Source organism: Triticum aestivum, chromosome 2B (assembly GCF_018294505.1).
Source record: "Triticum aestivum cultivar Chinese Spring chromosome 2B, IWGSC CS RefSeq v2.1, whole genome shotgun sequence".
Lineage (NCBI taxonomy): Eukaryota > Viridiplantae > Streptophyta > Magnoliopsida > Poales > Poaceae > Triticum > Triticum aestivum.
In genome coordinates, this window is record NC_057798.1 from 558,135,571 (window position 1) to 558,162,566 (window position 26,996).

At 44.6% G+C, this 26,996-nt stretch overlaps 1 protein-coding gene across 1 annotated transcript; it reads right to left on the reverse strand.

Annotated features, from left to right (window-relative positions):
* Positions 1-6,639: 6,639 nt before the first annotated feature.
* On the reverse strand, positions 6,640-8,517 carry LOC123041640 (transcription factor MYB17). The gene is made up of 3 exons (XM_044464227.1): positions 8,142-8,517; positions 7,864-7,993; positions 6,640-7,653 (listed from the first exon to the last, which is right to left on the reverse strand). The coding sequence occupies exons 1-3, from the start codon at positions 8,275-8,277 to the stop codon at positions 7,050-7,052; spliced, it is 870 nt and encodes a 289-aa protein (XP_044320162.1). The 5' UTR covers positions 8,278-8,517; the 3' UTR covers positions 6,640-7,049.
* Between the last annotated feature and the right edge of the window lie 18,479 nt (positions 8,518-26,996).

The following is a 26,996-nucleotide window of genomic DNA, read 5'->3' on the forward strand; positions in this document are numbered from 1 at the left end:
TTATATTTTTTTGGAGTAGCTTTTCATTTACTCGTGTGCTTCACTTATATCCTATGAGTAAATGGTTGAATAAGTTGAATGTCATAAATCTGAAATTATATATGTTTCATTTGCTTATCCCATGGGGAGTAATGACTTTACATCTAAGAAGTAGAGGTTGTAAATTTATTGACGGTTAGCAAGCATTGTAGTAGTCATTTGAACAATTCATGAAAGAATAATTAAGGGAGAGAGATTTCACATATAAATATATTATCATAGACACCTTTTATAATTGTGAGCACTCATTAAGTATGACATGCTAAAGAGTTGATGTTGGACAAGGAAGACAGCGTAATGGGTTATGTTTTCTCACATCTCAATTAAAGTATATTGTCATGGATCATTCAAACATGTTGAGCTTGCCTTTCTCCCCTTGCTAGCCTAAATATCTGTACTAAGCGGGAATACTACTTGTGCATCCAATATCCTTAAACCCAGTTTTGCCATGAGTGTCCACCATACCTACCTATATGCGGTATTTACCTGCCGTTCCAAGTAAATTTGCATGTGCCAAACTCTAAACCTTCAAATTATAATCTGTTTTGTATGCCCGAATTGCTCATGTAGCAACTAGGGGCTGCTAGTGTCTTCCATGCTAGGTGCGTTATTCTCAAGAGGAGTGGACTCCGCTCCTCATTCACAAGAAAGTGGCGGTAACCGGGATGCCCAGTCCCATGATCAAAAAGATCAAAATCAAATCAAAATAATTAAACAAAACTCCCCCAGGATTGTTGTTAGTTGGAGGCACTCGTTGTTTCGAGCAAGCCATGGCTTGATGCTTGTTGGTGGTTGGGGGAGTATAAACTTTTACCATTCTGCGTGGGAACCGCCTATAATGTATGTAGTATGGAAGATATTGGGAACTCTTGGTTGTTATGTTGACAATGAGATCATACCTCTCAAAATTATTTATCTCTATTTTAAAATCGAGCTCTCGCACCTCTGCAAATCCCTGCTTCCCTCTGCGAAGGGCCTATCTTTTACTTTATGCAAGAGTCAAGGTGATCTTCATCTTTCCCTTTTTCATTTTATCCTTTGGCAAGCACTTCGTGGTGGGGTGATCCTGATATATATATCCAATTGGATGTACGTTAGCATGAACTATTATTGTTGACATCACCCAAAGGTGAATACGTTTGGAGGCAACATTATAAACCCCAATATTTCTCTGTGTCTGATTAAAACTTCATAACCACAAGTATTGTGTTAGTGTTAGCAATTGTAGAAGACTATATGATAGTTGAGTATGTGAAATTTGCTAAATCAAAGCTCTGACATAGACTCTTCTTGAAAATAAGATGAATTGCAATTTTTTGATGACTAAGAATGAAGTTTGCTAGTTTTCAAGAAAGTTTATGGTCTATGCTTTAACATGTGAATTGCTTATTACTTGATTATGAAAAGTTTTATGAGATGAACTACTGTTATGACATATTATCATGCTAGAAAAGGTGATTGAAATTATCATTGCTCAAACTTGTGCACCTCTAGAATTCACACTTCATAAATTCTTTCTTTTATCATTTACCTACTCGAGGACGAGTAGGAATTAAGCTTGGGGATGCTGATACGTCTCCAACGTATCTATAATTTATGAAGCATTCATGCTATATTACTATCTGTTTTGAATGATTATGGGCTTTATTATACACTTTTATATTACTTTTGGGACTAACCTATTAACTAGAGGCCCAACCCATATTGCTGTTTTATTGCCTGTTTCAGTATTTCGAAGAAAAGGAATATCAAACGGAGTCCAAACGGAATGAAACCTTCGGCATCGTGATTTTTTGGAAGATTATCATCCTGGAGGCTTGGAGAGGAAGTCAGAAGATCCTCGAGGAGCCCACGAGATAGGAGCCCCCCCCCTTAGGGCGCGCCCCCTGTCTCGTGGACCCCTCGAGCACCCCCCGACCGACTTCTTTCGCCTATATAGTCCCACGTACCCTAAAAACATCCACGGAGAAGATAGATCGGGAGTTCCGCCGCCGCAAGCCTCTGTGGCCACCAAAAACCTCTCGGGAGCCCTTCCCGGCACCCTGCCGGAGGGGGGATCCTTCACCGGTGGCCATCTTCATCATCCCGGCGCTCTCCATGACGAGGAGGGAGTAGTTCAGCCTCGGGGCTGAGGGTATGTACCAGTAGCTATGTGTCTGATCTCTCTCTCTCTCTCTCTCTCTCTCTCTCTCTCTCTCTCGTGTTCTCTCTCTTGTTTCCTCTATGGCACGATTTTGATGTGTCCCGAGCTTTGCTATTGTAGTTGGATCTTATGATGTTTCTCCCCCTCTACTCTCTTGTGATGAATTGAGTTTCCCCTTTGAAGTTATCTTATCGGATTGATCTTTTAAGAGAACACTTGATGTATGTCTTGCTGTGCTTATCTATGGTGACAATGGGATATCATGTGCCTCTTGATGTATGTTTTGGTGATCAACTTGCGGGTTCCGCCCATGAACCTATGCATAGGGGTTGACACACGTTTTAGACTCTCCGGTAGAAACTTTGGGGCACTCTTTGAAGTACTTTGTGTTGGTTGAATAGATGAATCTGAGATTGTGTGATGCATATCGTATAATCATGCCCACGGATACTTGAGGTGACAATGGAGTATCTAGGTGACATTAGGGTTTTGGTTGATTTGTGTCTTAAGGTGTTATTCTAGTACAAACTCTTGAATAGATTGATCTGAAAGAATAACTTTGAGGTGGTTTCGTACCCTACCATAATCTCTTTGTTCGTTCTCCGCTATTAGTGGCTTTGGAGTGACTCTTTGGTTCATGTTGAGGGCTTGTTATATGATCTATCTATGTTATTATTGTTGAGAGAACTTGCACTAGTGAAAGTATGAACCCTAGGCCTTGTTTACTAGCATTGCAATACCGTTTACGCTCACTTTTAACACTTGTTACCTTGCTGTTTTTATAATTTCAAATTACAAATACCTTTTTCTATCATCCATATTACACTTGTATCATCATCTCTTCACCGAACTAGTGCACCTATACAATTTACCATTGTATTGGGTGTGTTGGGGACACAAGAGACTCTTTGTTATTTGGTTGCAGGGTTGTTTGAGAGAGACCATCTTCATACTACGCCTCCTACAGATTGATAAACTTTAGGTCATCCACTTGAGGGAAATTTGCTACTGTCCTACAAATCTATGCACTTGCAGGCCCAACAACGTCTACAAGAAGAAGGTTGTGTAGTAGACATCAAATCACATGGCAATGTGAACTAGATTATTGACTCTAGTGCAAGTGGGAGACTGAAGGAAATATGCCCTAGAGGCAATAATAAAGTTATTATTTGTTTCCTTATATCATGATAAATGTTTATTATTCATGCTAGAATTGTATTAACCGGAAACTCAGTACATATGTGAATACATAGACAAAACAGAGTGTCCCTAGTATGCCTCTACTTAACTAGCTCGCTAATCAAAGATGGTTATGTTTCCTGACCATAGACATGTGTTGTCATTTGATAAATGGGATCACATCATTAGGAGAATGATGTGATGGACAAGACCCATCCGTTAGCTTAGCATTATGATCGTTACAGTTTCATTGCTACTACTTTCTTCATGACTTATACATGTTTCTCTGACTATGAGATTACGCAACTCCCGAATACCAGAGGAACACCTTGTGTGCTATCAAACATCACAACGTAACTGGGTGATTATAAAGATGCTCTACAGGTGTCTCCGAAGGTGTTTTGTTGGGTTGGCATAGATTGAGATTAGGATTTTTCACTTCGTGTATCGGAGAGGTATCTTTGGGCCCTCTCGGTAATGCTCATCACTATAAGCCTTGCAAGCAATGTAACTAATGAGTTAGTTGCGGGATGAAGCACTACGGAACGAGTAAAGAGACTTGCTGGTAACGAGATTGAACTAAGTATGATGATACCGACGATCGAATCTCGGGCAAGTAACATACCGATGACAAAGGGAACAACGTATGTTGTTATGCGGTTTGACCGATAAAGATCTTCGTAGAATATGTGGGAGCCAATATGTTTCGGTCATGTCTACATAGTTCTCGAACCCGTAGGGTCCGCACACTTAACGTTCGATGATGATTTGTATTATGAGTTTATGTGATTTGATGACCGAAGCTTGTTCGGAGTCCCGGATGAGATCCCGGACGTGACGAGGAGTCTCGAAATGGTCGAGACATAACGATCAATATATTGGAAGGCTATATTCGGACATCGGAAAGGTTCCGAGTGATTCGTGTATTTTTCGGAGTACCGGAGAGTTACGAGAATTCGCCGGGGGAAATAGTGGGCCTTAATGGGCCATATGGGAAAGGAGAGAAGGGCCTCAAGGGGTGCCCCCCCCATTGGTTGGTCCGAATTGGACTAGGAGGGGGCAGCGCGCGCCTCCTTCCTTCGCCCCTCTTCCTCCTTCCCTTCTCCTAGTTGGAATAGGAAAGGGGGGGCCGAATCCTACTTGGACCGAGAGTCCAAGTAGGACCTTTTGGCGCGCCCCCTCTAGGTCGGCCTCCTCTTCCTCCCTCCTTTATATACGTGGGCAGGGGGCATCCCAAAGGCACTCCAAGATTTGTCTTAGCCGTGTGCGGTGCCCCCCTCCACAGTTACACACCTCGGTCATATCGTCGTAGTGCTTAGGCGAAGCCCTGCGCCGGTAACTTCACCATCACCGTCGCCACGCCTCGTGCTGACGAAACTCTCCCCCGGCCTCAACTGGATCAAGAGTATGAGGGACGTCATCGAGCTGAACATGTGCTGAACACGGAGGTGTTGTACGTTCGGTACTTGATCGGTTGGATCGCGAAGAAGTTCGACTACATCAACCGTGTTATTGAAACGCTTCCGCTTTCGATCTACGAGGGTACGTGGACACACTCTCCCCTCTCGTTGCTATACATCACATAGATAGATCTTGCTTGACTGTAGGATAATTTTTAAAATTACCGCGTTCCTCAACATGGCCAAGGGTGCTGGCCCAAAGAAGAAGAGGGGAACCACGAGCTAGCAAAGGAAGACAAGGGCATGATCCATAATCACTATCTGAACTCACTAACCCATCGATGGTACATCATTCAAGAGGCCATTAACAAGCTTTGCGCCTCATACAAACAAGTGCAAACCCACTGTCCAAGTGGCGCGTCATTCCTCGAGCTCGTAATATTTGGCTTGTTTCTCTATGTGTTGGTCATTTGATTGATTTAGTCAATGTTGTAACTTGTTGACCATGTCCTTTTCTTCCTTTGATAGTCCACACGAGCGTGCACATTGTAGCACAAGACGACAGAGAAGAAGCACTTCGTATTTTGGCATTGTTGGATGAAGTTGAATGTGCAAAGCAAGTGGCTTGACACCATTTCCAACTCCCTAAAGACTGCCATGGTCAATGAAGATAAAGGTGGTGATCCAACAAAAGAAGGGCATGCTCCGGACACCCATGTGCCTATGAACCGTGGGAGAAAGTGGGAGGTGGGGAAAGAGAAGCGAGAAGGGATGACGGCCAAGATGATGGAGAAGTTCAAGATCATCATGGTAAAAAAGAAGGAAGCAAAGGAGGACACAAAGGCGGAGAGGTTCGACATGTTCATGGACATGCAAAATAACATGTTCAAACTCGAGAAGACAAAGATTGCTATCAAGGCCGAAGCCGAGGCATGAAAGATGCTATTCGTGAAGGCGGCGAACTTGAATCTCAATGCGATGAAAGAGTTCCATGTTAGCACGCAGAAATACTTTTACGCAAAAGGATGATGAAAAGGAGGCTGAAACTTGAGGTCTTTGGAACTGACAACTAAACTGGGTTTTTTAGATCGTTGGATGTATAAAACTCGATGAACATCACGTGCTTTTGTTGGTAACTATTTAAATGAATGGTTAAATTGTTGTTCATCTTAATTTGTCAAATGGAGGAGGCCGGACAAGGATGAACATTTGATGACTCTGACGTTATAGGACTTGGTTGAGTGGCGTATTTTGGTCCGAACACTATCCGCCGGGTGTACTGGGAGAGTGGGGTTTGGGTTGAAGATGCTCTAAGTAGAGACACGGGCATCACATATGACTGATCTGTAGATTTATTGATTTTGCTATTCCTCATGTGGCTGAATTTTTTTCATGCGCCAGCCATTTTTTTTGGGGCGTGTCAGACCTCACCGGAGAAGAAGAATCCTCTTAGGAGGAAGCAGCAGCCCAATGATCTATCTTGTGAGGAAGCAACGGACCCATTATCTATTTTACGGGGAGGGTGCACGGGATCGCTGGAGGGTGGGATGCAGGGAATCGTCGGAGTTGTTCATCGCTGTGCAGGGCTTAGAGGGATGGCCAAGAGGATGACTAGTACGGCCGTGGTGGGACGGCGGGGTGGCGATAGCCGCCGGCTGTGGGGGTGGAGGCCAACGGCTATGTGATGAAGAAGGTGGAGACTGAAGATGAACAGCGCCAGAGCTTTTTTCAACTGTTGGATGAAGATCGGACGGTGCAACTTTTTTCAGGGTCCGTGTATGGATTATGTACACCCACGGCATGGTAGGGTGTGTACTTGGATCGTGGCGGGTGTTCAGAAATGTTGTCGAAGCTGGGCGTGCTGTGTTGTCGCAGTTGTACCCTTGAAGATTTAACACCACTTGAAAAGTAAGCAAACGTACACAAACACAATAAACCAAAGAGGGCTCGAGAAGTCCACGGCAAGCATCGGCAGACGTCCTGCCGTGTCCTGTCCTAGACTCCTGGCTAGCTAGAGCAGTCGAATAAAAAACACTTGCCCTAGAGAACCCTGCCATCACCCACGTACAGTCGTACACACTGACGCGCACATTTGCTACACTGCACGGTACATATACGTACACACGCCACGGCAACACACGACATGGACACCTGCACAGTCATGTGCACCACACACACACGTATGTACGTACGCGGACGCATGCATAGTGCGCTTCGTACGTTACGTTAGCTAGCTACGAAACCCCTAGCTTTGCTAGCTAGGCGAGCTACAAACCTCTAGCTTAGCCTCACTGGAACTCGGCGAACAGGCCGTCCGCCGGCGGGTACAGCGAGAACCCGCCGTGGAACAGGCCCAGCTCCTCGGCCGCCATGTCCAGGAACACCTGGTACTCCTCCGCCGTCACGGCCGTCGTCACGTTGGACGCTGCCGACGAGTCGTCCCCGGGCGGGGGCAACGGTGCCGCTGCTGGCTGCGCCCCTTCACGTGGCGCCGACCCTTCGCGCGGTGCCGAGCCCGCCGACTTGCGGCGGAATGTGTCCCCGACCTCGGAGTTCCAGAGGCGCAGGAAGACGTCGGACGGCGCGTCGGCCCCGTGCTCGCCCCCGGCCGCGGCGGTGGAGGAGGACGAGGAGGCAGTCACGCTGGTGGTCGCGGCGGAGGTGGAGAGCATGGAGAGGCGCGCCTCGGCCTCGAGGCGGGCGGTCTCCCACTGGGCCGTGTGGCGCGCGGCGAGGCAGCCGGCGCCGACAGAGGCGCCTGGGCTGGCCAGGGCGGGGTGCTGCTCGCCGACGAGCGCCGCCTGGCGGAGCTGCTTCTTGAGGTTGGTGTTCCAGTAGTTCTTGATCTCGTTGTCCGTCCGGCCCGGCAGCTGCGCCGCGATCATGGACCACCTGGTTGAGAAGATCGACCACCACGATAGAACAGCGTCAGAGCGTCGGCTTTGGATGCACATGGTCAGCGAGACGCAGTGACTTAATAAATGGCATCGTTCGTTGATCATTCAATGAGCATCCTCATTCAATATAATACGTGCAAAGATACGCACGTACTTATACTGTAGTAGCACGAAATGTGTTAACAGTAGTAGGAGGAGCACTCACTTGTTGCCGACAATGGCGTGGAGCTGGAGGATGGACTTGTGCTCCTCGGGGGTGAAGGGCCCGCGCTTGATGTCCGGCCGGAGGTAGTTCGTCCACCGCAGCCGGCAGCTCTTGCCGCACCGGTTCAACCCTGCACGCATGCGCCCTCATCACCTCAACCAAATCGCCCAACCAAACAAATTATCCGTGCGGCATGGCTGAAGAAAGGGCCGTAGAAAGGAACTACGAAGTAGGAAGAGCGCATGCATGGAATGGCTGTTGGCCGGCAAGACACGTACCGGCGAGCTTGGGGAGCATGCGCCAGTTGCCGGGGGCGTTGGCCTGGACGTAGTCGACGAGGAGCTTGTCCTCCTCCGGCGTCCACGGCCCTTTCTTGAGCCCCTGCCTGCTCTCGCAGCAGGGCGTCCTCCCCATGGCGCCGGCGCACCACAACCGACGACGAAATGGACGCGCCCGCCGTCGACTAGATCGACCGACGTATCCACCACCGGGGTAGGAGGAGTAGTAGGCAGCGAGAGTGGAGACTGGGCGATTGGCGACACAGACAAGGAGAGCAGCAAGACGGGACGTGGGCAATCAATGCGGGGGCGGATTTATAGGCGGAAGGGGATGCCGGAGGGTCATAAATGCCTCGGATTTTCACCTGCTGCTGCGAACAACGAGAGTGGGGGAAAAAGGGCACCGATAATAAGTGATCGAGCTGACGGGCAGAGGAAGGGCACCGCATTGAAGACGCATGATGCGCTGCATTCTTGCAAGTACGACGCGAGGGCCAGAGAGAGAATTCAATGCCTTGGGTAGGGGACGACCCGTTGTCTGCTGCTGTTGCACGATGTACAACTGCACTACTGCAGCAGACGGCAGGGCAGGGTGCGTTCTCAACTGGACGACCTGTGTAGTGTAGGAGTAGTAAAAATCAAGTCGCGATCTAGTCAAAAACAATAAAAGAAAATCAACTAGAGATCACTCTGCTTTGATCGCTCCAACTTCTGAAGTGCTCATGTAGTAATCCAAGTAATTTAAGAAATGAGCCACGCTGACACGTCTTGCCCATGTGTCCCCTAATGTGGGTATGTCAGGCTTGCATTTCGTGCTGACGTGGCATCGTTCATAGTCAGCATGATTCTCGCCCTACAGGTTTTTAAGATGCTAGGTGGATAGAATCAATTTAGCTAAGTATATATGCAAGTCGCCTGAAAATTGGCTATGCCTCTGTCTATTTTTTTGCGTCTATTCCTAGCTTGATGTTGGTTTTGGGAGAGCAACTAATTAACGAGCGCTCCTTCGAGATCCTCATAACGATCAGCGTTCTTTGGCACGCTCCCAGCCGTCTGCCACATGTCGCGGTCTGGACGTTCTCTTTGAATTTTTTTTATTTTTCCGCACGCGTTTTCGGCCTTTTAAACGGGTTTTTTCGGGGGGTTTCGACGTTTGGGTTTTCCACCGGTCTTGCTAAACTTTTGGACAAAAAACAATATTTCGAAAAAATATGTTTTTTCATGAAAAAACGCATTTTCTTTTATTTTCCCTTTTACGAGAGTCAAGGTTTTGCTTCCGTGCGAGGCACGATTTTGCTTCGCGAGAGTCACGGCCGTGCCTCTCGGAAACGGAAAAAAACGCATTTTCTGTTGTTTTTTTCTTCCCCGAAAGGCACGGTTCTGATTCCGAGAGATGCACGGTTGTGCTTTCGCGAGAGTCACGACCGTGCCTGTCGAAAACGGAAAAGAAACGTGTTTTCTGTTTTTTTCCTTCCGCAAGAGGCACAGTTTTGCTTCCGTGAGAGGCACGGTTGTGCTTTCACGAGAGGCACGGCCGTGCCTCTCGGAAACGAAAAAACCGCGTTTTATGTGGGTTTTTTTCTTTCATGAGAGGCACGGGTTTGCTCCCGCTAGAGGCATGGTTGTGCTTTCGCAAGAGCCATGGCCGTTCCTCCTCGGAAACCAGCAAGAGGCACGGTTTTGCTTCCACGAGAGGCACGGTTGTGATTTTGCGAGTGGCACGACGCGTGCCTCTTTCGGAAAGGGAAAAAATCTGTGTTCCCGGTTCGTTTCTTTCTTCGGGTTTTTTTCATGAAAAAAAATCTTCAAAACCTATCAACATGGGATGTAGTTCTGAAAATCTCGACGCGAGGAATCCAACGGTGAAAATGGTTCAAGATTTGGACGCACGATCAAGAGATAAAACGTTTTGAATAAATGAGTCTACGAAAAAGGGAAAACTCACAGGTTGCAACAAGTGGCACACATGCAGAGCGTCACTTGTCGCAACCCGGGGAGGTGGGGGTGATCTTTACAGCGAGTACTCCTTAAGGCTGTCCGTAATGGTAGTATCATAGGTAGTATCATGCATGACAACTAAGCAATTTTGACGAGATGGCATAGAATTAAATGAAGAAAGAGATGCTTAAATATCATATCATGATACCGTATCATATTAAATGATGTGCTACTTTGTGTCATGCATGATAATAAATGTAGTACTCTATGATACCAACATATGATACTTTGCATTACGGATGGAGTATCATACACTACTATCATATGCATGATACTAGTATATGATACTCCCATTACAACCAGCCTAACTAGTGATTTCGTGATTTTGGGCTGTTTCTTTTTGACTAACCACCCGTTTGGATCAGTCGATTTACTCATGGGTTGAAGCCTGTTATCTATACCGCCCAACCCTCCCCTCTCTCTCAATTTTTGTGCGTTTCTCCTGTTTTCCTTTATTAGTTGGTTTCTATTTCATATATTTTTGTAGGTATTTTGGGATGTTGGGTGTGTGTAAATGTATACACATAAATACTTTGCAACATGTGCGAAAATTACACTATTATATGATTGTTTTTGCATACTGCAATAACTGCTACTATAGTGCTAATTTGTGTGCAAGTTTTTTTAGTTTTCCTTAATTATCCTTCTTGTCAAGATTATACCAATGGCACCAATTCATTGTTCCTTACAAAAATTGATTATTAATTTATTATATTTCTTGTTTAAGGGTAGTATCAATGGCACTAATTCATTTCCTCTTAGAATTCTTCTTCAAAAATTCCATTTTTATATGCTTATTCTTGCATATTTGAGAAACAAAATTGTATAGTGTGTGCAAAAGTTGTAAGTTGTCATTGTTTGTTTTACTATTTTAAATTTCTATTTTCTTAAAAGGTAATACCAATGCCACCAATTCATTCTTCCTTAGAAAACCTCATTATTCTGATTTTCTTTTAGTTTTTATTTTATAATAGTTCTTCTTAAAGGTTACTACCAATATCAGTAATTCATTTTTCTATAAAAAATCATTATTTTCATTTATTTTAGTTATTATTTATTTTATTTCTTATTTAAGGTTAAAAGAAATGCCACTAATTAATTTCTTCTTTGGAAATTCTTTTTCGTAAAAATTCCACTACCATATGCTTATTCTTACAAATTTATAAAAAGCGCAATTTGTTGTTTATATTGTGTGAAAATATCATTATTTGTTTTTATATATTTTTTCTTCTTAAAAGGTAATACCAATGCCACTAATTCATTCTTCCTTAGAAAACTTCATTATTCTATTTTTTTTATTTTCTATTCCATTTTCTTTCTTCTACAAGGGTAATATCAAAACCATTAATTTATTATTTCTCAGAAAACTTCATAATTTTGATGTTGATTTAGTTTTATTCCATTTTATTTTTTATTTGATGGTAATACCAATCTCACTAATTCATTCATTCTTAGCAATCCTCCTTTTCAAAGAAAATCATAGTATTATATGCTTATTTTTACATATTATATAAAAGCGCAATTTCTGTGTAAATCATGTGCACATTTTGCCATTATTGTTTTCTTACTTTTCAATTCCTTTTTCTTCAAGGGTCATAGAAATGCCACTAATTCATCCTTTTCTAGGAAACTTCATTAATTTCATATTTCATTTTGTTTATTTCTAACTAAAGGGTAATAACAAAACCACTAATCCATTTTTTCTCAGAAAACTTCATTAGTTTGTTTTTAATTTATTTTTTATTTCATTTTCTTTCTTATTTCATGGAAAAACCAATGCCACTAGTTCATTCCTTCTTCGGATGTATGTAAACTATGCGTAAATTTTCTTATTATTTGTTTTTTTATTTTGTTCTCTTAAAGGGTAATACCAAAGGAAGTTCATTTTTTTCTTAGAAAACTTCATTATTTTCTTTTTGATTTATTTTTTGTTTTTTTCTTAAAGGGTAATAACAATACGACTAATTCTTTATTCCTTAGAACACTTCATTATTTTGATGTAGTTTAGTTTTTGTTCCATTTTCTTTCTTCCATAAGGGTAATACCATTTAGTTTTAGTTTTAGGAAATTTCTTTTTTGGGAACAATTCCACTATCATATGCTTATTATTGCATATTAAAAAAATGCAATTTCTGAGTAAATTGTGTAGAAATATGGTCATTATTTGTTTTAGTGTTTTCCTTTTCTTTCTTCTTAAACGGTAATACCAATGGCACTAATTCATTCTTCCTTAAAAAAAACCTCATTATTTTGTTTTTTGGTTCTTCTTTCATTTTTTTTCCTTTGAGGGAGCTACTTATTCTTTTAATTTTAGGAAACTTCCTTTTTAGAAAAATATTCTTGCATATTAAAAAAAGTGCAGTTTACACGTTAATTGTGAGAAAATTTTGTCATTATTCATTTCATTTTTTTTCATAAAGGGTAATACCAATGTCACTCATCGCAAAAAATAATAATAATACCAATGTGACTAATTCATCCTTTGTTAGAAATTTCATTATTTTGATTTGTTTAATTTCTATTTTGTTTTATTTTTCTTCATATAAAAAACTACACGAATTATAGACATGCCTACGCCTTTACTCATCATCCTCATGCAGAGATTAAATAAACACTAACTTCATATATGTACACATACCTCGTATCGTAATTAAGCTTTAGTTGATCTATGGATAAAAACTTACACATAGAAGATATATTTATGAAGTCCAACACTTGTGTGTAGTTTCTAGGATGTGTTCATCAGAATATACTACTATAACTAGCTAGGTTGTGCTCTCACGCGAGGAAGGCTAGTACGTATGTGTGGCCTCTGGTAAAAAAATAGTGACGGGCAGAAATTCCAAATTCATCATTTCTTAGAGAACTACATTTTTGTGTTTTTTTTGTTCCTTTGTTTTTGTCTTTGTCTTTCGATGTATCAGATCAGTTTATGTTATGTCTTTTAGAGAAAAGGCGAGTGCCCGACTTTATAAATAAAGCCATACGAAAAGAGTCAACATCCAGCGTACCAACACAGACCACCCAAAGTCACACGAAGCACCCCACACTGGGTAACGAAATAAGACAACAGTTAATCGGCATGCAGGCCCGAAAACAGCATAGGTTCACGCAGGCCACCACCTCCGCACACAAAAGATCCAAGCAGCTACGACAAAGCGCCAACGGACGGAGAAGACATCAAGTTAGCCTGCTTGGATCTTTTGTGTGCGGAGGTGGTGGCGCGAGAGCTATTGCGCGAGAGCTCGGAGATTGAGATCTCAGGATTAGAGCAATAAGAAAACAAAACCGGAAAGGAGGTCACAAGGGGAGCGTCCCCAGTGCACTAGTCCAACCAAAAACGGGTCGAGGCCCTATCATTGAGCATGAATTTGACATGAAGACGAAACATCTCCCTAACTTTGACTAAATCTTTCCAAAATTGCGAGGCCCTGATCGCCGAGGCAAACAGGGGGCTGCCAACTGGGAAGTACCTACCTTTTAGAATCGAACCATAGGGTGCCTGGGTTGGCAGTCATAATTATCCAACACCATTTCACAATGAGGCATGTGTTCATCACCTGAGTGTTGACAATCCCAAGCCCCCCCCCAAGGATTTTCAGTTTGCAAATAGTGTCCCATTTAACAAATCTGTACTTGCGTTTGTTATTTGCAGAATTCCAAAAGAAGGCTCCTCTGTGTTTATCAAAGCCCGCATGTGTGCCTTTAGAAAGTTTGAAGAAGCCCATAGTGAAAATCAGTAGGGAGGAGAGGCAGGAATTAATGAGGGCTACTTTGCCAGCAGAAGTATTATATCTGCCACGCCATGACAAAACTCTATTCCCCACCTTAGAAACCATAGTTTTGAAATCCTTAGAACATAGACGACAGTGGGATATAGGGAGACCCAGATATTTGAAGGGAAAGGCTCCCAAAGAGCAATTGAGCAATTGGGAGACCCGCAACGCTTCGGCCTCATGTACTCCTGTTACAATAACCTCGCTCTTAGAGAAGTTGATTTTGAGCCCCGACAAAGCTTCAAAACAGAGAAGTATAAACTTGAGATTAGCAATACAGGAATCATTCAACTCCACTAAAAAGATCGTGTCATCTGCATACTGGAGATGAGTGATGCCTTGGGGAAATAGATGAGAGATAACAGGAGAGATATGACCGGCAAAGGCTGCCGTGTAAAGCATACATGATAAAGCATCGGCAACAAAATTGAATAGAATAGGTGAAGCCAGATCCCCCAGCCTAAGGCCACGACCATTGGCAAAAAAAGTTCTAACAGATCCATTAACAGCCACTGCTGTAATGCCACCAGAGACCAGCTGCATGAGTCTATGAACTATACGAGGGTCAAAACCCTAGGCAAGAAGAACGTGGCGGAAAAAATTCCAACTAACCGAATTGTAAGCTTTCTCAAAGTTGAGTTTGAGAATAATGGCCCTGGTGCCCCTCTTCCTTAGGTCATGAACAATCTCATTTAAGTAGAGGATGTCGTCTAAAATAAATCTGCCTTTAATGAAAGCAGATTGGGAAGGGCTAATAATGTGGTGAGCAACAGGGGTCAGCCTAGTCGCCATGCCTTTAGCATGAAACTTCACAAAATTATTGATCAAGGCGATAGGGCGAAACTGCGAGATGCATTCAACACCCTTAACTTTGGGGATGAGAGTAAGGACGTCACGTGAAATATCAACAGTGCCAAGCCAGAAACCTTGGATGATCTTGCAAACCAAAGAGCGGAGGGAGGGCTAGAAACACTTAAAGAATGGGATCGAGAAACCGTCCAGGCCCGAGGTCGAATTAACATTGGCCGAGCTCATGGCCATCTCAATTTCCTCAATAGAGAGAGGGATCATAAGTGTCACGTCCTCATTGTCTGATAGAGTCTATCCTGGGTCCAAAGATTAGGGGATAAGATGAAGCCCGAGGCAGGCCTGGCGGCTAGCAAACAAGAGAAGAAGTTGATAATATGTTCCATGATCAGATGTGGGTCAACAACCCTATCACCATCAATGAGCAAACTGTCAATAGACCACCTACGCCGTCAGCCATTGGCAATAGCAAAAAATACGTTGTTGGGGAGTCGCCCTTAAGAATCCAGTTGATCATGCCGCATTGCTTCCAGTAAATCTCAGCCTGCTGGTGTAGTTGCATGAGAGAGCCCTCAAGATCGTACTGATGGCTCCAACCAGCAGACGAGAGGCCAGAAGAATCAGCCTCAACATCGAACAACGAGATCTGCCCCCAACAGACCCTGTTTACATCCAAGGGCATCAGCCGCACAATTGTGGCACCAACCCCTAAGGAATTTCCCAAGGTGGTAAGAACAAAATGCCAATCATCCATATGGCCAAAAGATCTGTTGAGAGTTAGGAAGAGACACAATCTTGACCGTGACCAAATCAAAGAACTCATCTACTAAGAGCCAAGAAGCGTCGAATTGGAATCTAGAAGCAGAAACAGAGGGAGAAACACCCAAGTCCAAGATGAGGGGGGGGGGGAGTGGTCTGACCTGGCATGGGGCAGCACAGAAAGAGAGGCGCAAGGAAACAAAATGTCCGAGGGAGCCGAGGAAAAAACACGGTCCAACATCGAACGGGTGGGATTCGCCTGGTGATTTGACCGGGTGAAACGCGATCTGGTCCTAGGAAGTTCATGGAGCGCGCACTCCGCAATAAAATCGCTAAAAGCGTCCGCCAACGACCATGAGTAGTTAGAGTTATTTTTCTCAACAGGAGATCGCAAAAGATTAAAATCACCACCGATAATCAAGGGAATACCGCAAGAATCAATCTTGGCAACAAATTAATCCAAGAAGAGCGAAGACAATGAGTGGTCAGCCGGGCCATTAACAAACATGATCTCCCAAAGCACATTAAGACTCTTGTGGCAAACCACCATACTAGCCCAAAAAAATACCATGATCAAAAGCCACAAAGTCAAAAACATCCAGTCTAGCACCAATCAGAATGCCACCCGAGTGGCCAGAAGTAGGAAGACAATGCCAGAAGAACCGATCCGCACCCATAATCGAGGCTAACTCTGGGAAAGAAAAAGAGGCCTTGAACATTTCAATAAAACCGACGAAATCAACATTAACATCACGAACCAAGTCATGAGTTTTGTCACGGCACCCCTAGCACCGAAACCACAAATATTCCAAAAAACACCTTTCATCTGAACGAGAGGTTTTCGATACGGAGGCTCAACCGACTCGGATCCACACACACACACTTTAGCTCTGCTGGTTCTACCCTTCTTGTTCATGGTGGGAGGAAGGCCACCACCCTCCCCACAACCCCAGCACCTTCCCCTACATCGGGAGCTGCCGCCACAGTAACAACCTCCTTAGCTTTACCCAGAGCAGCTTGAGCTTGCTCATTAAGATGAATCACAGACAGAAGGGAGGAGGGAGAGCCACTATTACGATCAAACTCAACCCCGATGTCAGAAAGAATGTTGATGAGGTGGGAATCAAGCATGGAAGGAAGTACCAAACAAATAGGAGAGGAGGGGATAGATGTACTTGGCGGGCAAAGATCCTTGGCCGCAGCCCGATGCTCCACACGCTCCTGGATGGGGAAGGCTATGTTCTGACGACGGAGGCCCTTCCTGGCCATCGAAACCGGGGACCGCAACGGCGTAGCCGCGGACCTGGCTGCCAGGGAGGAGGTGTCTCCACCTGAGAAGCCACCCGCCACCGCACCGAGGTCCGCCTCTAGCCTCCGACAGAACCCAGCCTCCTGCTGCTTAGAACCAGAGGTGGCCCAGCTCTTTGCCGAGAACTTGCGAACCGATGTCTTCTTCTTCTTAGACTACTTGCTGCTGGGACTGGGGGGGGGGGGTCACAGCACCCGTCGGCTGCACATCCATGATGCCAGAGAGTTAGGGAGATGCAAGACAGGCCGGGAGGTTGGACCAGGCCCCTGACAGGGGAGTAGAGCCAGCCAGATCTAGCAGGTCATGTTGCCCAACCCAATCCCCATCATCTTTGGCCGCATCACCCCTACCAACAGAAGGGGTCCCGAAGTCGAACATGCCACACGATTCAGAGCCATGGCTGTGACGCCCTCGATTCGACCATACACTAATCATACATGCAAATGTGTACGATCAAGATCAGGGACTCACAGAAAGATATCACAACACAACTCTAGACACAAAATAAAATAATACAAGCTTTATATTACAAGCCAGGGGCCTCGAGGGATCGAATACAAGTTCAATACACAAGAGTCAACGGAAGCAACAATATCTGAGTACAAACATAAGTTAAACAAGATTGCCTTAATAAGGCTCGCGCAAAAGCTACAACGATCGAAGAGGCAAGGCCTCCTGCCTGGGACCTCCTAACTACTCCTGGTCGTCGGTGGTCTTCATGTAGTAGTAGGCACCCTCCGGGTAGTAGCAGACATCGGCGATGGCATCTGGCTCCTGGGATCCACCATCTGGTTGCAACAACCAGAAAGAAGGAAAAAGGGGGAAAAGGAGTAGCAAAGCAACCATGAGTACTCATCCAAAGTACTCACAAGCATCAGATCTATACTAAGTATGCATCAGTATCAAATGGAAGGGTTGTGTCTGTGGACTGAACTGAAGAATGCCAGAATAGAGGAGGAAGGTCTAGCCTATCGAAGACTAGCATCTTCAAGCAGCTCCGAGCATTTTGCAGCATTTTGAAGAGTACAAAACAACAGTTTATATTAACAAGCATGTTGTAATATTAATGCCCAGAGATCCTTCCTCGAATCCCCGCGAGAAAGCAATCCCCGAGCCAACATATCCATCACATATCTCAAGTATCCATTTCTAATTGTAAAAGATCAGGATACAAGTCTGAACATCTGTCACCGTGGACACGATTATTAATAGATAATCTTCCCTACATGGGTGCACCACATTACCCAACACGCTTATTACTCGGGCCGGACACACGTTTCTGAGTCAATGCCCGGCCTCGGAAGATCAACATGTTGCAACCCTACCTAGCCTCAGTAGAGAGGTCCCCGCCGGTCTACATCCTAAGCACTCCAGGGTCTTGGGCCCATCGCCCGTTGCACTCCGGGTCATTGCATGCGGGGCGGACCTAGGCACCACCTTTGTGGTGCCGGCCCAACCGTGCCGCAATGCCGAACTGGACATCTGACAAAGCTTCGGCTGATACTGCGACGCCGAGGCCCATAACTATTCCCGCATGGTCGTTAGTGCGTAAAGGCCAGAGGCCAACTCTGAACAAATACCCAAACCATTAGTTAATTAGTAACTTGCAGAGATGAGCAGAGACTCACGATCGATCTGACACCATCGCCCCCTCTCGTGGACTTAAGGCAAGGGCCCAGAATGCCCGGCTGTGCCACATAATTATCTCGCGGTGCTCTCCGGGCCCGCCCAAATTTCACATCAATTCGCGGGTACCCCTCAGGGCTGACCCGACTTCAACAATGGTCTCAAGTAAAGTCAAGGTAACCGTGTGTCCAAACATCACGGGGGAAACCCCAAGGAATCACCCTTGGTGGACTCCACTCGATGTAATATCAAGGTGAACATAGGAGGAATCACCCTTCAGGTCCACACTTGAGGGGCTGCACGACAGAGTCATATCGGGAGTGGTGAAGGAGGAATCACCCTCGATGACCATGACCGAATAGCTACACTATAGAGTTATCATCAGAAATGCGTTGCGAGGTATCACCATCGGCACTCGATAATAACTATCCAGAGTCGTACAACTAAGGGGGTGAAGTGATGTGAGGTGTCGGGCATTGGTCGCTGATCACGTTGATCGAGTTGTCGATGATGAAGCATGGCGATAAGGACAAGGTGGGGGTCACTAATGGATCACCAACCAACCTATACTAAGCAGTTTAGGATAAGCAGGTAGGTAACAATAGCAGGTACAAAAGTAGGCTATGCATTAGAATAAGAGCAATCAATTATAGTAGCAAAATCTAATGCAAGCAAGAGAGAGAAAGAAATGGGCGATATTGGGATGATCAAAGGGTGGGCTTGTTGGAAATATGCCCTAGAGGCAATAATAAAATGGTTATTATTGTATTTCCTTGTTCATGATAATTGTCTATTGTTCATGCTATAATTGTATTAACTGGAAACCGTAATACATGTGTGAATACATAGACCACAACATGTCCCTAGTGAGCCTCTAGTTGACTAGCTCGTTGACCAATAGATGTTTATGGTTTCCTGACCATGGACATTGGATGTCATTGATAACGGGATCACATCATTAGGAGAATGATGTGATGGACAAGACCCAATCCTAAGCATAGCACAAGATCGTGTAGTTCGTTTGCTAAAGCTTTTCTAATGTCAAGTATCATTTCCTTAGACCATGAGATTGTGCAACTCCCGGATACCGTAGGAATGCTTTGGGTGTACCAAAAATCACAACGTAACTGGGTGGCTATAAAGGTGCACTACAGGTATCTCCGAAAGTGTCTGTTGGTTTGGCATGAATCGAGACTAGGATTTGTCACTCCGTATGACGGAGAGGTATCTCTGGGCCCACTCGATAATGCGTCATCATGATGAGCTCAATGTGACTAAGTAGTTAGTCACGGGATCATGCATTACAGAATGAGTAAAGTGACTTGCCGGTAACGAGATTGAACAAGGTTGCGATATCGACGATCGAATCTCGGGCAAGTAACATACCGATTGACAAAGGGAATTGTATACGGGATTGATTGAATCCTCGACATGGTGGTTCATCCGATGAGATCATCGTGGAATATGTGGGAGCCAACATGGGTATCCAGATCCCACTATTGGTTATTGGCCGGAGAACGCCTCGGTCATGTATGCATGGTTCCCGAACCCGTAGGGTCTACACACTTAAGGTTCGGTGACGCTAGAGTTGTTATGGGAAATAGTATGTGGTTACCGAAGGTTGTTAGGAGTCCCGGATGAGATCCTGGACGTGACGAGGAGTTCCGAAATGGTCCGGAGGTGAAGATCGATATATTGGACGAAGGGTATTGGAGTCCGGAAGTGTTCCGGGGGTACCAGGCTAAGGCCAGCATGACCGAAAGGTGTTTTGGGGGCCCCGGCAAGTGTTGCAGGGCCTCATGGGCCAAGGGGATGGGGAAAACAAGCCCACTAAGGCTTTGTTCGGTTACACCCTGCCCTAAGAGGATTGGAGGGGATTTGGGGGGGATTTGACTTGTAGAGGATTTAATCCACCTCAATCCCTGTCAAAACCCCTCCACAACCCTGTCAACCGAACATGGCCTAAGGGGTTGTGCGCCCCCCACACCCTTTCCCACGTTGCTTGGGGAGGTGGGGCGCCTCCACCTGGCTTGGGAGGCAATCCTCCACCTTCTTGGCTTGGGGGGTAAGTCTCCCTAGGATTTTCCCTAGGGAGATCCAATCTGCTTGGCCGCCGCCCCCTAGGGGAACCCTAGGGCGCCTCCTCCACCCCCTTCCCCCTATATATAGTGAGGGAGAGAGAGGGACGCCGTAACCCTTCCCCTGGCGCAATCCTCTCCCTCCTTCAACACCTCCTCCTCCTCCATAGTGCTTGGCGAAGCCCTGCTAGAGAACCATGAGCTCCACCACCACCACGCCGTCGTGCTGCCAGAGCTCTCCCTCAACTTCTCCTCTCCCCTTGCTGGATCAAGAAGGAGGAGACGTCCCTGGTCTGTACGTGTGTTGAACGCGGAGGCGCCGTCTGTTCGGCGCTAGATCAGATCTTCCGCGATTTGAATCATCGCGAGTACGACTCCATCATCCGCATTCTCGTAACGCTTCCGCTTAGCGACCTTCAAAGGTATGAAGATGCTCATCCTCTCCCACTCTTGTTGCTAGAATCTCCATAGATTGATCTTGGTGATGCATAGAAAATTTTGAATTTCTGCTACGTTCCCCAACAGTGGCATCATGAGCTAGGTCTATTGCGTAGATTCTATGCACGAGTAGAACACAAGTTGTTGTGGGCATTGATTTTGTTCAATATGCTTACCGTTACTAGTCCTATCTTGTTTCGACGGTATTATGGGATGAAGCGGCCCGGACCGACCTTACATGTACACTTACGTGAGACAGGTTCCACCGACTGACATGCACTTGTTGCATAAGGTGGCTAGCGGGTGTCAGTCTCTCCCACTTTAGTCAGATCGGATTCGATGAAAAGGGTCCTTATGAAGGGTAAATAACAATTGACATATCATGTTGTGGTTTTGGCGTAGGTAAGAAACATTCTTGCTAGAAACCTATATCAGCCACGTAAAAAAACTTGCAACAACAATTAGAGGACGTCTAACTTGTTTTTGCAGCATATGTCGTGTGATGTGATATGGCCAAGAAGGATGTGATGAATGAAATATATGTGATGTATGAGATTGATCATATTCTTATAATAGGAATCACGACTTGAATGTCGATGAGTATGACAACCGGCAGGAGCCATATGAATTGTCTTTATTTATTGTATGACCTGCGTGTCACTGAATAACGCCCTGTAATTACTTTACTTCATTGCTAAACCGTTAGCCATAGTAGTAGAAGTAATAGTTGGCGAGACAACTTCATGGAGACACGATGATGGAGATCATTATGATGGAGATCATGGTGTCATGCTGGTGACGATGATGATCATGGCGCCCCGAAGATGGAGATCAAAATGAGCAAAACGATATTGTCCATATCATGTCACTATTTGATTGCATGTGATGTTTATCATGTTTTTGCATCTTATTTGCTTAGAATGACGGTAGTAAATAAGATGATCCCTCATAATAATTTCAAGAAAGTGTTCCCCCTAACTGTGCGCCGTTGCGAAAGTTCGTTGTTTCGAAGTATGACGTGATGATCGGGTGTGATAGATTCTAACGTTCACATACAACGGGGGTAAGCCAGATTTACACATGCAAAACACTTAGGTTGACTTGACGAGCCTAGCATGTACAAACATGGCCTTGGAACACAACAGACCGAAAGGTCGAACATGAGTCGTATAGAAGATACGATAAACATGAAGATGTTCACCGATGATGACTAGTCCGTCTCACGTGATGATTGGACACGGCCTAGTTGACTCGGATCATGTATCACTTAGATGACTAGAGGGATGTCTATCTAAGTGGGAGTTCATTAGATGAACTTAATTATCATGTACATAGTCAAAAGGACTTTGAAAATTATGCCGTAGCTTGCGCTTTAGTTCTACTATTTTAGATATGTTCCTAGAGAAAGTTTAGTTGAAAGTTGATAGTAGCAATTATGCGGACTGGGTCCGTAAACTAAGGATTGTCCTCATTGCTGCGCAGAAGGCTTATGTCCTTAATGCACCGCTCGGTGTGCTGAACCTCGAACGTCGTCTGCGGATGTTGTGAACATATGACATACACATTTTGATGACTACATGATATTTCAGTAATGTTAAACAGTTTAGAATTGTGGTGCCGAAGACATTTTTGAAACATCGCGGAACATATGAGATGTTCCAAGGGCTGAAATTGGGATTTCAGGCTCGTGCCCACGTCAAGAGGTATAAGACATTCGATGAGTTTATTAGCCTACAAACTAAGGGAGAAAAGCTCAATCGTTGAGCATGTGCTCAGATTGTCTGGGTACTACAATCACTTGAATCGAGTGGGAGTTAATCTTCCAGATGAGATAGTGATGTTTCTCCAAAGTCATTGCCACCAAGCTACTGGAGCTTCGTGATGAACTATAACATATCAGGGATAGATATGATAATCCTTGAGCTATTCGCGACGTTTGACACTGCGAAAGTAGAAATCAAGAAGGAGCATCAATTTTTGATGGTTAGTGAAACCACTAGTTTCAAGAAGGGAAAGGGCAAGAAGGGATACTTCAAGAAACAACAAATCAGTTGATGCTCTAGTGAAGAAACCCAAGGTTGAATCCAAACCCGAGACTAAGTGCTTCTGTAATGAGGGGAACGGTCACTGAAGCAGAACTACCCTAGATACTTGGTAGATAAGAAGACTGGCAAGGTCGATAGAAGTATATTGGATATACATTATATTAATGTGTACTTTACTAGTACTCCTAGTAGCACCAAGGTATTAGATACCGGTTCGGTTGCTAAGTGTTAGTAACTCGAAATAAAAGCTGCGGAATAAACGGAGACTAGCTAAAGGTGAGATGACGATATGTGTCGGAAATGTTTCCAAGCTTGATGTGATCAAGCATCGCATACTCCCTCTACCATCGAGATTGGTGTTAAACCTAAATAATTGTTATTTGGTGTTTGCGTTGAGCATAGACATGATTGGATTATGTCTATCGCAATACGGTTATTCATTTAAGGAGAATAATGGTTACTCTGTTTATTTGAATAATACCTTCAATGGTCTTGCACCTAAAATGAATGGTTTATTGAATCTCAATCGTAGTGATACACATGTTCATGCCAAAATATATAAGATAGTAATGATAGTACCACCTACTTGTGGCACTGCCATTTGAGTCATATTGGTATAAAACGCATGAAGAAGCTCCATGTTGATGGATCTTTGGACTCACTCGTTTTTGAAAAGATTGAGACATGCGAACCATGTCTATTGGTGTATACGCATGAAGAAACTCCATGCAGATGGATCGTTTGGACTCACTTGATTTTGAATCACTTGAGTCATGCAAATCATACCATATGGGCAAGATGACTGAAAGGCCTCGTTTTCAATGAAATGGAACAAGAAAGCAACTTGTTGGAAGTAATACATTTTGATGTGTGCAGTCCAATGAGTGCTGAGGCACGCAGTGGATATCGTTATGTTCTTACTTCACAGATGATTTGAGTAGATACTGAGTATATTTACTTGATGAAACACAAGTTTGAATTATTGAAAGGTTCAAGTAATTTCAGAGAGAAGTTGAAAGATCGTCGTGACAAGAGGATAAAATGTCTATGATATGATCATAGAGATGAATATCTGAGTTACGTGTTTGGTACACAATTAAGACATTGTGGAAATTGTTTCACAACTAATACCGCCTGGAACACCATAGTGTGATGGTGTGTCCGAACATCATAGATGCACCTTATTGGATATGGGGCATACCATGATGTCTCTTATCGAATTACCACTATCGTTTATGGATTAGGCATTAGAGACAACCGCATTCACTTTAATAGGGCACCATATAATTCCGTTGAGATGACACCGTGTGAACTATGGTTTAGAGAAACCTAAGCTGTCGTTTCTTGAAAGTTTGGGGCTGCGACGCTTACGTGAAAAGGTTTCAGCCAGATAAGCTCGAACCCAAAGCGGATAAATGCATCTTCATAGGACACCCAAAAACAATTGGGTATACCTCCTAATTAAAATCCAGAAGCAAAAGTTATTGTTTCTAGAAACGGGTCCTTTCTCGACGAATAGTTTCTCTCAAAAGAATTGAGTGGGAGGATGGTGGAGACTTGATAAGGTTATTGAACCATAACTTCAACCAGTTTGTAGTAGGGCACAGAAAGTTGTTCCTGTGGCGCCTACACCAATTGAACTGGAAGTTGATGATAATGATCGTGAAACTTCGGATCAAGTCACTACCAAACCCCGTAGGTCGACAAGGACGCGTACTGCTTCAGAGTGGTACGTAATTCTGTCTTGGAGGTCATCTTGCTAGACAACAACGAACCTACGAGCTATGGAGAAGCGATGGTGGGCCCGGATTCCGACGAATGGCTCGAGGCCATAAAATCCGAGAGAGGATCCATGTATGAAAATAAAGTATAGACTTTGGAAGAACTACTCGATGGTCGTAAGGCTGTTGAGTACAGATGGATTTTAAAAGGAAGACGGACAATGATGGTAAGTGTCACCATTAAGAAAGCTCGACTTGTCACTAAGATGTTTTCCGACAAGTTCAAGGAGTTGAATACGATGAGACTTTTTGTCACGCCCAATATGCGACCCCATCCAAAAGGAACTCTAAGGTCCCACCAAGGATAGACCCGCATATTGAAACGCTTTTGCAAGGTGGATATCATTACATCAACATTACATAATACATGGGGATACATACAAGAGGCATACAATGCCACATGAATACAACAATACATCATACATAAGAGCAACATCCGACTATGGATGAAACACAAATAGAAGCTCAAACGACATCCACCCTGCTAGCCCAGGCTGCCGACCTGGAACCTATCCCCTGATCGAAGAAGCAGAAGAAGAACTCAACGCAAGCAAGCATCGCTCTCGCGTCATGAACATCGCACAACCTGTACCTGCAACTGTTGTTGTAGTAATCTGTGAGCCACGAGGACTCAGCAATCCCATTACCATGGGTATCAAGACTAGCAAAGCTTAATAGGAAAGGAAGGGGGTAAAGTGGTGAGGTTGCAGCAGCGACTAAGCTTATATGGTGGCTAACATACGCAAATAAGAGCGAGAAGAGAGCAAAAGGAACGGTCGTCAACTAGTAATGATCAAGAAGTGATCCTGAACTCCTACTTACGTCAAACATAACACAGAAACTGTGTTCACTCCCCGGACTCCGCCGAAAAGAGACCATCACGGCTACACACACGGTTGATGCGTTTTATTCAGATCTGGTGTCAAGTTATCTACAACCGGACATTAACAAATTCCCATCTGCCTATAACCGCAGGCACGGCTTTCGAAAGATTATACCCTGCAGGGGTGTCCCAACTTAGCCCATGACAAGCTCTCGCGATCAACGAAGGAATAGACCTTCTCCCAGGAAGACCCGATCAGACTCGGAATCCCGGTTTACAAGACATTTCGACAATGGTAAAACAAGACCAGCAAAGCCGCCCGATGCGCCGACAATCCCGATAGGAGCTGCACATATCTCGTTCTCAGGGCAACACCGGATAAGCGAAGCGTACAGGAACCGACGTAACCCAAGTTGCCAAGGGATGGCCCCGCACGGTGCTCTAGTTTGGACCAACACTTAGACAAGCACTGGCCCCGGGGGGGGGGGCTGTAATAAAGATGACCCTTGGGTTAATTACTCCCAAGGGAAATATAGGTGGTGGTGAGGCAAATGGTAAAACCAAGGTTGGGCCTTGCTGGAGGAGTTTTATTCAAAGCAAACTGTCAAGGGGGTCCCATAAATCACCCGACCGCGTAAGGAACGCAAAATCCGGGAACATAACACCGGTATGACGGAAACTAGGGCGGCAAGAGTGGAACAAAACACCAGGCATAACACCGAGCCTTCCACCCTTTACCAAATATCTAGATGCATTAAAATATAATATAAGAGATATTGTGATATCCCAACATAAACCTGTCCGTCATGGAGCAATCTTCAACTTCACCTGCAACTAGCAACGCTATAAGAGGGCTGAGCAAAGCGGTAACATAGCCAAACAACGGTTTTCATAGGAAGGGTGTCAAAGGTTAGAGGTTCATGGCATTTTGGGAGGCTTGAAGAGCAATAGATAGGTAACGCAGCATAGCGATAGAACGAAGCAACTAGCATAGCAATGATAGTAGTGAGATCCAGGGTAGCAGTCATCTTGCTTGAAATCCCGCAAGGAAGAAGAACGAGTCCATGAAGAAGACGAACGAAAGTAGTCGAATGAATCCTCACAATCGCAACATTACCGGAACTAAGAAGCAACACCGGAAAGAAACAAGCAACATGGTAAACACACAAGCATAATCATGGCATGATGCACAATTCAAGTATGATGCATGTCCGGTTTAAAGAGGCATGGCATGGCAAAGTGAAACAAACAATACTACAAATTAAGTGGAGCTCAATATGCTACGAGTTGCATATTGACAAAACACCACATGGACATATTTAGTTTAATCTCGTTTAAGCTACCAAACAATATTAAATGTTTTTAAACATGGCAGGAGGTGAGGCATAATAAAACTAACTATTTAGGCAAGTTTA